Here is an 11,790-nt window from a genome sequence, read left to right as displayed (position 1 = left end):
TATAGTTTGTCAACAATAAATTTGTGGAGTGGTTGAAAAACAAGTTTTAATGACTCCAACCCAAGTGTATGTAACTTCCGACTTCAACTGTATGTGTGTGACGTAAGGATGAAACTTGTGTAAAGGGTGTGTGCCAAGACTGGAAAGTTTTTTTTTTCATGACCCAGCTCGGCTTATATTACTATTGTAATAAAAGTCTATTTAAACTAACAGGCAGGTATTTGTGAAATATTATTGACTGAATATTTGCACGGAATTAGCCAAGGGTAATTTAAGTTTAAGAAAGGATGAAACCGCGTCTGTGCCACCAATAAGTACAGATAGTAGTATAAAGCCCCTCACACGGTCCCTGCAGCCGGACAATTTTCTCATGGTTTATGGAAGCAAATGCTGTAGGAATGCTCAACCGGTGTCGCTCATTCAGCCGACAGAAACTTTCAACCGGTTTTCCCCATTAAGCAACGAGTTGGAGTCAGAGGCCAAGCCTTCTCTGGTCTCTCCACCCGTTACGGGGTCTAAGACACCGAAGCCTCCCACCATTAGCTCTGACAAATTAAAAACCCCATGTCATTGGTGACTCTATTACCTGCAATATTAGACCTAAAAATAATCATCCAGCGATGATCCAGGGCTACTGATCTAAAGGTTAATCTGAAGATGCTGCTGGCTGAGGCTAAAACTGGCGAGTATAGATGGTATATGGATATTGTTATCCACGTTGACACCAACGATGTTAGGATGAAACAGTCAGAGGTCACCAAACGCAACATAGCTTCAGCGTGTAAATCAGCTAAAAAGATGTCCGCATCGAGTAATTGTCTCTGGCCCCTTCCCAGTTAAGGGGAGTGATGAGCTCTACAGCAGAGTCTCACAACTCAATCGCTGGTTGAAACAGTTTCCTGCCCCTCCCAACAGATAGAATTTGTAGATAATTGGCCCTCTTTCTGGGACTCACCCACAAACAGGACCAAGCCTGGCCTGTTGAGGAGTGACGGACTCCATCCTAGCTGGAGGGGTGCTCTCATCTTATCTATGAACATAGACAGGGCTCTAACTCTTCTAGCTCCACAATGAGATAGGGTGCAGGCTAGGCAGCAGGCTGTTAGCCAGCCTGCCAGCTTAGTGGAGTCTGCCACTAGCACAGTCAGTGTAGACAGCTCAGCTATCCCCATTGAGACCTTGTCTTTGCCTCGATCTAGTTTGGGCAAAACTAAACATGGCGGTGTTCGCTCTATCAATCTCACTGGAATAAAGACCTACTGTCTTTATTGAAAGAGATTGTCATATCTCAAAATAGGGCTACCAATTTGTAAGTCGCTCTGGATAAGAGCGTCTGCTAAACGACTTAAATGTAAATGTTAGATCCCTCACTTTCAAGGCAGTTATAGTCAATGAACAAATCACCGATCATAATCTTGATGTGATTGGCCTGACTGAAAATTGGCTTAAGCCTGATGAATTTACTGTGTTAAATGAGGCCTCTCCTCCTGGTTACACTAGTGACCATATCCCCGTGTTTCCTGCAAAGGCGGAGGTGTTGCTCACATTTACGATAGTAGATTTCAGTTTACAAAAAAAGACTGCATTTTCGTCTTGAAATCTATGCAGCCTTCTCAATCACTTTTTATAGCTCCTGTTTACAGGCCTCCTGGGCCATATACAGTGTTCCTCACGGAGTTCCCTGAATTCCTATCGGACCTTGTAGTCATGGCAGATAATATTCTCTTGCAAAAGTCCACAGACCCAATCCAAAAGGCTTTCGGAGCCACCATCGACTCAGTGAGTTTTTCCACAGTCATACTCTGGACCTAGTTTTATTCCCGTGGAATAAATATTGTGGATCTTAATGTTTTTTTCTCTTAATCATGGACTATCGGTCCACCATTTTATTACCTTTGCAATTTCAACAAATAATCTGTTCAGACCCCAACTAAGGATCATCAAAAGCTGTGCTATAAATTCTCAAACAACCCAAAGCTTCCTAGATGCCCTTCCACCTACCCAAGGACGTCAGAGTTCAAAAATCTTTGAACCACCTAACTGAGGAACTAAATTTAACCTTATGTAATACCCTATACGCAGTCGCACCCCTAAAAACAAAAAAACATTTGTCATAAACTAGCTCCCTGGTATACAGAAAAAGCAAGCTTCCAGAAAATTGGAACAGAAATGGCACTACACCAAACTGGTAGTCTTCCGATTAGCTTGGAAAGACAGTACCAAAGAGCCCTCACTGCTGCTCGATCTTCCTATTTTTCCAACTTAATTGAGGAGAATAAGAACAATCTAACATTTATTTTTGATACTGTCGCAAATCTAACAAAAGCAGCGTTCCCCAAGAGAGGATGGCGTTCACTTCAGCTGTGAAAAATTAATTAACTTCTTTGACGAAAAGATCATGATCATTAGAAAGAAAATTACGGGCTCCTCTTTAAATGTGTGTATTTCTCCAAAGCTCAGTTGTCCTGAGTCTGCACAACACTGCCAGGACCTAGGATCAAGGGAGACTCCTTGCTGTCCCCAGTCCACCTGCTGCTGCTCCAGTTTCAACTGTTCTGCCTGCGGCTATGGAACCCTGACCTGTTCACTGGACGTGCTACCCTTGTCCTGGACCTGCTGTTTTTGACTCTCTCTCTTCTGCACCTCTCTACTGCCTCCCTCCTCATGCCTTTTGCACACAATGTATATAGATTTTTTTTTAATACTATGTTATTGACTTGTTTATTGTTTACTCCATGTGTAAATCTGTGTTGTTGTCTGTTCACACTGCTTTGCTTTATCTTGGCCAGGTCGCAGTTGTAAATGAGAACTTGTTCTCAACTAGCCTACCTGGTTAAATAAAGGTGAAATAAAAAAAAGTGCATGAGCGTGATGATGGATTGTCGTGTGATTTCATTTACGGTCCATTAAATCCATATTATCCTCCTTTTGCTGTATATCTCTAATGTTAATGTTGAGATGTGTCTGTTACTTTAACTCTGTGATGCTTTTATTTGGGCTGCAATTTCTGAGGTGCAGTTTACTCTAATGAACTTATCCTCTGCAGCAGAGGTAACTCTGGGTCTGCCTTTCCTGTGGCAGTCCTCATGAGAGCCAGGTTCATCATAGCCAGGTTCATCATAGCATCATAGATGGTTTTTGCAACTGCACGTGAAGAAACTTTCAAAGGTAGTGACATTTTCCAGATTGGCTGACCTTCCTTTCTTAAAGTAACAATGGACTTTGCTTTTTTTGAGCTGTCTTTTACCAAATAGGCCTCTCATCTGTATACCACCCCTACCTTGACACAACACAACTCATTGGCTCAAACACATTATTAAGAACATTACATGATTCTATATGTGTTATTTCATAGTTTGGATGTCTTAACTATTATTCTACAATGTAGAAAATAGTAAAAAATAAAGAAAAACCTTTGAATGAGTAGGTGTGTCCAAACCTTTGACTGGAACTGTATATAGCAATAAATACTGTAACAGAGGCACCGAATAAGTCAGAGGAAAAACAAAAATAAATGGAGGAACTTATTCAAGAAAGATCAAGTGTGCTTTATTTTTTGTAATATATTAAACTGGATGGAATATATTGTAACAAATATATCTATTTTTTAATCTTCAAAGAAATGCTACCAAAAATAATTTATTGAAACTTGTTACAAATGTTTGCATCATCCATTATTTTTTTCAATGAATAGTGTAAAATGTACAGCTGTACAGAAAGACTCATGTGAAGGCCCAATTATAGAGGAGGAACTTCTAGATACAATTAAAGCCTTCATGTCCGGAAAAACTCCAGGGCTGAATGGCATACCAGTTGAGGTATATCAAATATTTTTCTTTGTATTCAAAGGTCTGTTATTAACATGTTTCACAACTCCTATAAAAATGATAGACTATCAGATACTGAGCAAGAAGGTCTAATTTCACTATTACTGCAACAGGACCCAGATGGTAAATATAAAGATCCAGTCCACCTAAAAAAACTGAAGACCCCTTTATACTTCATTGTTGTGGTGCCAAAATCCTAGCAAAGTGCATAACGCATAGAATTAAAAAGGTATTGTCAGATATTATTCATCCTAATCAGACAGGTTTTTTACATGGACACCACAGTGGAGATAATATAAGACTATAAAGTACTGTAAACAATAGAACACTATGACACAACTGGGAAACCAGGCCTGGTATTCATAGCTGACATTGAAAATGCATTTGATAAAGTACGACTGGAATTTATATATAAACGTTTGGATAATTTTTATTTGGTAGAATCTCTTATACAATGGATAAAAGTTATGTATTGTAACACCAGGTGTAAAATAGTAAATAATGGCTACTTCTCAGAAAGTAATACATTGTTAAGAGGAGTATTTACATATTATGGCCATCAAAATATTAGCTATTAAAATCCAACAATAATATCAAGGGGCTAGAACTCCAGGGCTTAAGAAAAAAGGTGTCATTGTACACTGACGATTCATGTTTCATTTCAAATCAGCAACGTGGATCCCTCCACAGCCTCATAGAGGATCTAGATACTTTTCCTAACCTCTCTGGATTAAATCCGAATTATGATAAAAGCAATATATTAGGTATCGGACCTTTTACGTTACCGTGCAGTTTACCAATAGAATGGGACGACGGTGTATTGGACATACTCAGTATTCATATCCCAAAATAAATAAATGATCTCACTACAAATTAGATAACACCTGTCTATTTGTGGAAAAATCCCCCTGATTAATTCTAATTCATATCCCTATTTGCTTATGGCCCTGTGAGGTTTATTTTTTTTCTCTCTTATTTTACTAATTAGGGAGGGGGAGCACTATTTTTCATCATCAAAAAATTGTACATCAAAAGCACATTCAAAAACACACATACATTATCTTCAAATATGACTCCAGCAGCTAGAGGTCAGACAGAAATTATTTATTAGGGCAACATCTGTAAATGTCAGATGAGGACAGCAACCTATATCATACAGTGGAGGTTTAGAGTACACAGTCATCTATATCCTCGATTTGAACCTTTTATTTTCCTCAATATAGTTAATGACAATGCAGTGACATGATGGAGAGGTCATCATTACTAACACTAGAATAATTCAATTTGTATGTTTTACATGTACAGCAACTAACTGCTTTACAAAAAGCTAAATAATACAATATATCATCACATGTATTTACAGTGTAGTAAATATACCTTTGTCAATTTTTACACAAAATTATTTACAGAGGTGGAGCTTACTGTGTAAAAAAATGAGGGAAAGAAACAGTAAAACTGTGGCCAGTGGTTAAAAATATTTTGCATAACCTTGAAATGTGCCAAATTAGGAGATATCACACCAGCGCAAGACACAATTGACTTCAGTTGAGAATCATGAAAACCAACAACACATTTACAGAGAGCTCAGTCTGCCTTTCAGAGACAAGTGTCTGCTCCCACACTTTCCTCTGGTATTAGTGTGATAACAGGTGGTGGGGGTGCTCTGCATCTAAAACTTTTTCATTTCTATGCTTTACCATTTTGAAAGGAAGTCCAAATGGCCATTCCTGTATATTAAAAGCAACGTTTAAAGAGAAAATACATTTTTACATTGTTTTATCCTTTGCATTGATCAAAGTGGTTAACTGATATCTATATACTCTCTCTCCTATGCTGCTGCAAATAAATGTTAGAGCCTTCAAGTACAGACATGTTCAATTCATTCAATTTAGGACACATTGTATGTGAATTCATTCCTTTCAGTTCTTTAAAGTGGCACATTTCCATTGAGTAAAACCAAGGCAAAAACATTCCCTCCAGCCTAACCTTTCAGATGAGACACTGAGAAGGGGTCTATTGAAGATAGGGTTATCAGTGTTCTGTCCGCCTGCTATACACTGTCAAATAAAGAAATATCAAATAGAAACAGTTGGTTGGGTTCACTCTTCAAAGCATATGCGCTTGAAATAGATCTGTACAGTTCCTAAAAGTCTGATGAGGACAGAACTAAATAACCGATACCTTCACGATACACACATCATAGTGCATGATGACGAAAGCTGCGATTTTGACTAAAAAGCATTGATTCATAGCTTGGTCCATCTCTCTTTCACTAGTTGTATCATCTCTCATTCCCATAAAAAAAGCAAACTGTTATTTGTGGGTTAGTTTATTGGACTTCTCAGAGGACTTTATCAATACACAGTAGTTTTAGAGTTTGTTTGTACTATATTGCCGTTCCTTAACTTTGGTTTCCTTCACACTAGATCTTTTGAAATCTTGTTGATTACGTTTGGTAAACTTGCTCCATTTTATCTTTAAATCTTTTTTTTCCCTTTCCATGATGTGGAACTGCTTCTTCTGGACATATCCTCCTGATTCAAGTATAATAAAACATTTGTAAACAAAATCCAGGCATGGAGTTCAACTTCATCACACAAGGTTCATTACCTCTCAACAGCACCAACACACTTTGAATTTGGAAAAAACAACTAAGTGTGCACATTGTTCATTTTCTTGTGGTCATCATGTCAAATCTAAACCAGATTAATAGAATAGGAAAACAAATGTATGTTTGAGCATGGTTGTTGATTGTTAAGATGGCTGGATGTATGGGACAAACTAAATGGCCAGTAAAACACTAGTGTTTTTTTAAACTGTCAAGTCTTCATATCCTCCCTCCTATCTCTATACACCAACTCCTACTCAGTGTACATAATGCACATGCTCTCCTCAGCAAAGGCAAGTCAAAAAACATCTCATGGAATTGTGTTTTACCCCAGGATAATCATTATGATAACAAGTCATTTACAAAAAAACATTCTGAAGGAGTTGGCACAAGCATCCAAAACAACCATGACTTGGACTCAATGTATGGCACTGGTAACCTCAAACAGCAGAAATGAGGAACCAGTCTCCACAACAAATTGAAAGGTGTAACCAGAGGACTCCTGTGCTGCTCAACAAACTGCACCTTGTTGTTACAGAAAGGGAAGTCTCTATTGTTTGCCACACGTTCAGTCTATCTGTGCAATACATATCGGACCAACTGAAAAGGCTCAGAGATAGTCAAAAATGATAAAACTACAGAACAGGTTTGATTTTCCTTTCGCTACTGCAAGCTAGTCTTTGGTGCAGCATCCCAGGGCCTGCCACACTGCATCATGGGACTGACCCCTATGCCTATACCTTTACAAGTGCCACACTATCGACGAATGAGGGAAGACAATGGCAAGAAGGGCCAGTAACACCCTGTACAGCTTTACTCCCAATACACATAGTTCTCAGAACAGACTGTCTGACAATAGTCTCAATCCCTCACAATGCTTTTTTTTGGCAGCATTTCAGTAGGCTAATTTTAAACATGGAAAACACTATTCAGTAGATATGTGTCATGAGGTGATTACTACCATAGGTTATTTTTTACTATAAACTGGGTGGTTCGAGCCCTGAATGCTGATTGGCTGAAAGCCGTGGTATATCAGACCGTATACTGTACCATGGGTATGACAAAGTATTTATTTTACTGCTCTAATTACGTTGGTAACCAATTTATAATAGCAATAAGGCACCTCGGGTTTATGGTATATGGCCAAAATACCACGGCTAGGGGTGTATCCAGGCACTCAGCGTTGCATCGTGCGTAAGAACAGCCCTTAGCCATGGTATATTGGCCATATACTACACCTCCGTGTGCCTTATTACTTATTTAATATTTCTAATCTTTCAAATTAAATATTTATTTTGCAATTAAATTAAATTCTAAAATAATTCATAACTATATCATTGTGTATGCAACCAATACAATTTGATTGTAATTACCTTACATTATTTTACTATTTACATCATGAACAGGGACAGATTTACTTTAGCTTTTGATCCTGGAACATAATTGGCACCAATTTTCACAAAACAAAGAGCTAACTGAAAACAATACTGTTGTGACTTCAATATTTCATTGTCTTAAATACAGGTGCAACATTTGTAGATGCAAACCCTCAGCAACTCTGGTCCCTAGAGTCATGGACTTTCTGTTTGAATACTTATTTGACAAGAGGTACCGAATGTTAACAATGTTTTACAATATTTAACCATACAGGTTCATTATTGTCAGGCAGCTGATTAGTAATGACTGTATACTTGTATCATAAGGTATTGTGTGTGTGTTTATATACTGTATCAGTCAAAAGTTTGGACACACCTACTCATTCAAGGGTTTTTCTTTATTTTAAATACTTCCTACATTGTAGAATAATAGTGAAGACATCAAAACTATGAAATAACACATGGAATCATGTAGTAACCAAAAAAGTGTTAAAACAAATCTAAATATATTTAACATTTGAGATTCTACAAAGTAGCCACCTTTTTCCTTGATAGCGTTGCACACTCTTGGCATTCTCTCAACCAGCTTGATGAGGTAGTCACCTGGAATGCATTTCAATTAACAGGTGTGCCTTGTTAACTTAATTTGTGGAATTGTTTTCCTTAATGCATTTGAGCCAATCAGTTGTGTTGTGACAAGGTAGGGGTAGTATACAGAAGATAGTCCTATTTAGTAAAATACCAAGTCCATGTTATGGCAAGAACATCTCAAAATAAGCAAAGAGAAACAACAGTCCATCATTACTTTAAGACATGAAGGTCAGTCAATCTGGAAAACTTCAAGAACGTTGAAAGTTTCTTCATGTGCAGTCTCAAAAACCATCAAGCACAATGATGAAACTGGCTCTCATGAGGACCGCCACAGGAAAGGAAGACCCAGAGTTACCTCTGCTGCAGAGAAGTTCATTAAGAGTTAACTGCACCTCAGATTGCAGCCCAGATAAATGCTTCACAGAGTTCAAGTAACAGACATAACTCAACATCAACTGATCAGAGGAGACTGCGTGAAATCAGGCCTTCATGGTCAAATTGCTGTAAAGAAAACACTACTAAAGAATACCGGACATTAGACTGGTGGAAATCGGTCCTTTGGTCTGATGAGTCCAAATTTGAGATTTTTGGTTCCAACCGCCGTGTCTTTTTGAAACGCAGAGTAGGTGAACAGATGATCTCTGCATGTGTGGTTCCCACTGTGATGTATGGAGGTGGTGTAATGGTGTGGGGATGGCTTGCTGGTGACACGGTCAGTGATTTATTTAGAATTACTAACTAGCATGGCTACCACAGCATTCTGCAGCGATACGCCATCCCATCTGGTTTGCGCTTAATGGGACTATCCTTTGTTTTTCAACAGGACAATGACCCAAAACACACCTCTAGGCTGTGTAAGGGCTATTTGACCAAGGAGAGTGATGGAGCGCTGCATCAGATGACCTGGCCTCCACAAATCACCCAACCACAAACCAATTGAGATGGTTTGGGATGAGTTAGAACACAGCGTGAAGCAAAAGCAGCCAAAAAGTGCTAAGCATCTCCTTCAAGAGTATTGTAAAAGCATTCCAGGTGAAGCTGGTTGAGAGAATGCCAAGAGTGTGCATAGCTGTCATCAAGGCAAAGGGTGGCTACTTTTAAGAATCTTAAATATAAAATATATTTTGATTTGTTTAACACTTTTTTGTTACTACATGATTCCATTTGTAATTTCATAGTGTTGATGTCTTCACTAATATTCTACAATGTAGAAAATTGTAAAAAATAAAGAAAAACCCTTGAATGAGTAGGTGAGGCCAAACTTTTGACTGGTACTGTATAGATACACACGATACACACACACACACACACACACACACGAAAACCCTAGAAAAGGCACACAATGAACAAAACAACCTCCCAAGTGTGTGTTGTGTGTGCATATATATGTGTGTTTACAGTAAGTGTGGGCAAGAATGAGACAATTACAACTGAGACTACCACTATAGATATTATACATTTCAAATCTCAAAGCTAAGGCGGATTTCCAATGTCCATTCCAACATAGGAGGACATTGTCTATTCCTGTTTTTCCTCCAGATTTTCCTTCCCAACTTTCCCTGACATAGTGTTGTGAAACGTAAACAGCGTGCTGATTAAAAGCTTAAGTTCTGACACCTGCAGGACTGCTGTCCTCCAACACCAGAGTGGCCTGTCTAGTTGACCCTCTCTGGCACTCCATCATGTGAGAATAAAAATACTGCCTAATCAAGAGGAATCCCCACAGCTTGGACAATCAATAACCAATGAAGACACATGGCTTGGCCATCATTGGATTGTGCCTGACAAAGCTCAAACAGGGCAAATTGATCATCCAGCCCCCACCTCCATAGCACAGTAAACCACTAATGTCTGTTGTTGGCCATGCTTTTCACAGATGTTGCAAATACAGGATGGTTTTAGTGCTTTCAGTGATTTCCTCCAGAATGGTGTGTGTGGTTCAGGGTAGTGCTCTCCCTCTGCAGTGATGGTGGGTGAGAGGGATCCCTTTCCTCAACACTGGGTCCCAAGGTCCAATCTCTATTGTCATGTCCATGTCTCAATGAGAGGCATTTGCAGCTCATATTTTGATCTAATTCAGCCCCATTGTCAAAGCTCTCTCAGCTTGAAGAAACATGTCCTTCTACTAACAACACTTAAAGGCAAAAAACAAACACATGTACATGCATGTTGAATCACAGAATGTTGTGCAAATCACAGAAATGGTTCTCATTATACTTTGTCATTATGATAGAAAATTCAACCAAGAAAAAAGAAGCAAGACAACAAAATGGCTTCAGATACTATGATCCCTACAGTTTCTGCAGTGTTGTCAATGTCAGTGCTTTCTTTCAACGGATGCTGTTTTTAAAAAAGGATTCCAATGTAGCTCATTATGTGACACAAAAAGACCAAATGAAACAACGGCAGACTCAGACACTGACTGCTTCACAAACAAAACATCATATTCAGACAGTTCTTCAATATATGTTGATCGTCAAGCAAGTATGGCTGACTGGATGGGTTAGGGGAAAAGAAACACGCGAAAAACAACAGAAGGAAACTGAGGAAAATCAAGGCTGAGCGAGAGAGAGAGAGAGAGAGATCGATAAGACCAGAGAGTTGGAGTAGAAGTGCAGCATGATGACTGGCATGGGCGGCCCTGGTAGGGGGGGGGTCCTAGTGGTGGGCATCTCTCATACGATCTTCTTGATGCTGGGCCGTTTGAAGCTGCCTGCGCTGCGCTGCTTCTGCACCTGGCTGGCAGAACCATGGCGTGTGCGTCCGCTGTTGCTGTGACCCGTGGTCGGAGAGAGCTCCACGTTCTCCTTGTCGATGCCTGCCGGAGGACGGACGGACACACGCCATCAGGTATAATACATCACACTAATAATTGAGAACCTATTCTATTATATAATTCTACTGAAATGCTAACGCTTTTGAGACATCCACCTGAAGAGTGTATAAAACTGCAGAGATTCTCTGTTGTTATATACAAATCCAACAATAGGCGGAGTAGTCAACCCATGGACTGATGTAAGTGCTCCAACTTATCGCAACAGGGTTGCTCTGTGTTTTGAACAAACAGGACATATGGTGTACGGGCATTGAAACATTATGTACAAAGACTTCATCACAAACGCTCCAGTAGTGTTTGGCTTTGTGATGGGCCTCTGCTTCCCCCCCACACACCTCTGAGAGGCTGTGCCGTGTGCCTGGGAGTGAGGAGCAGCATGGGGACGAGGGGCTGTAATACCTGGCCGGACGAGGTGTGGGGTGAAAACGGCGGACTTAGAGCAAGGCAGAGAAGCTTCTCAGACACAGAGTGGGAAAGAAACAGGAGGGAGTGACCATGGCAACCCAAAAAAGAGGAATGACAGGAAACAAAAGAGCAACATGATTAACAAAA

General features: G+C 39.6%; 1 protein-coding gene across 7 annotated transcripts in view; it reads right to left on the bottom strand.

Annotated features, from left to right (window-relative positions):
• Positions 1–4,916: 4,916 nt before the first annotated feature.
• The window catches only part of LOC135548392 (neurofibromin), a 72,244-nt gene continuing 65,370 nt past the window's right edge, over positions 4,917–11,790 (bottom strand). For 3 of the 7 annotated variants that reach the window (XM_064977937.1, XM_064977941.1, XM_064977938.1), the window contains 2 exons: positions 11,574–11,691; positions 4,917–11,220 (listed from right to left, as the gene is read on the bottom strand). In XM_064977937.1, coding sequence (XP_064834009.1) covers positions 11,061–11,220; positions 11,574–11,691 — 278 coding nt within the window. In that variant the 3' untranslated portion in view covers positions 4,917–11,060. Of the gene's footprint in view, positions 11,692–11,790 lie in introns of all 7 variants that reach the window. The other 4 variants (XM_064977943.1, XM_064977944.1, XM_064977942.1 and 1 more) reach the window with 3 other exon arrangements.

The sequence above is a fragment of the Oncorhynchus masou genome, chromosome 11 (genome assembly GCF_036934945.1).
Source record: "Oncorhynchus masou masou isolate Uvic2021 chromosome 11, UVic_Omas_1.1, whole genome shotgun sequence".
Taxonomy (NCBI): Eukaryota; Metazoa; Chordata; class Actinopteri; order Salmoniformes; family Salmonidae; genus Oncorhynchus; species Oncorhynchus masou.
This window is presented reverse-complemented; position numbering and strand designations above follow the sequence as displayed.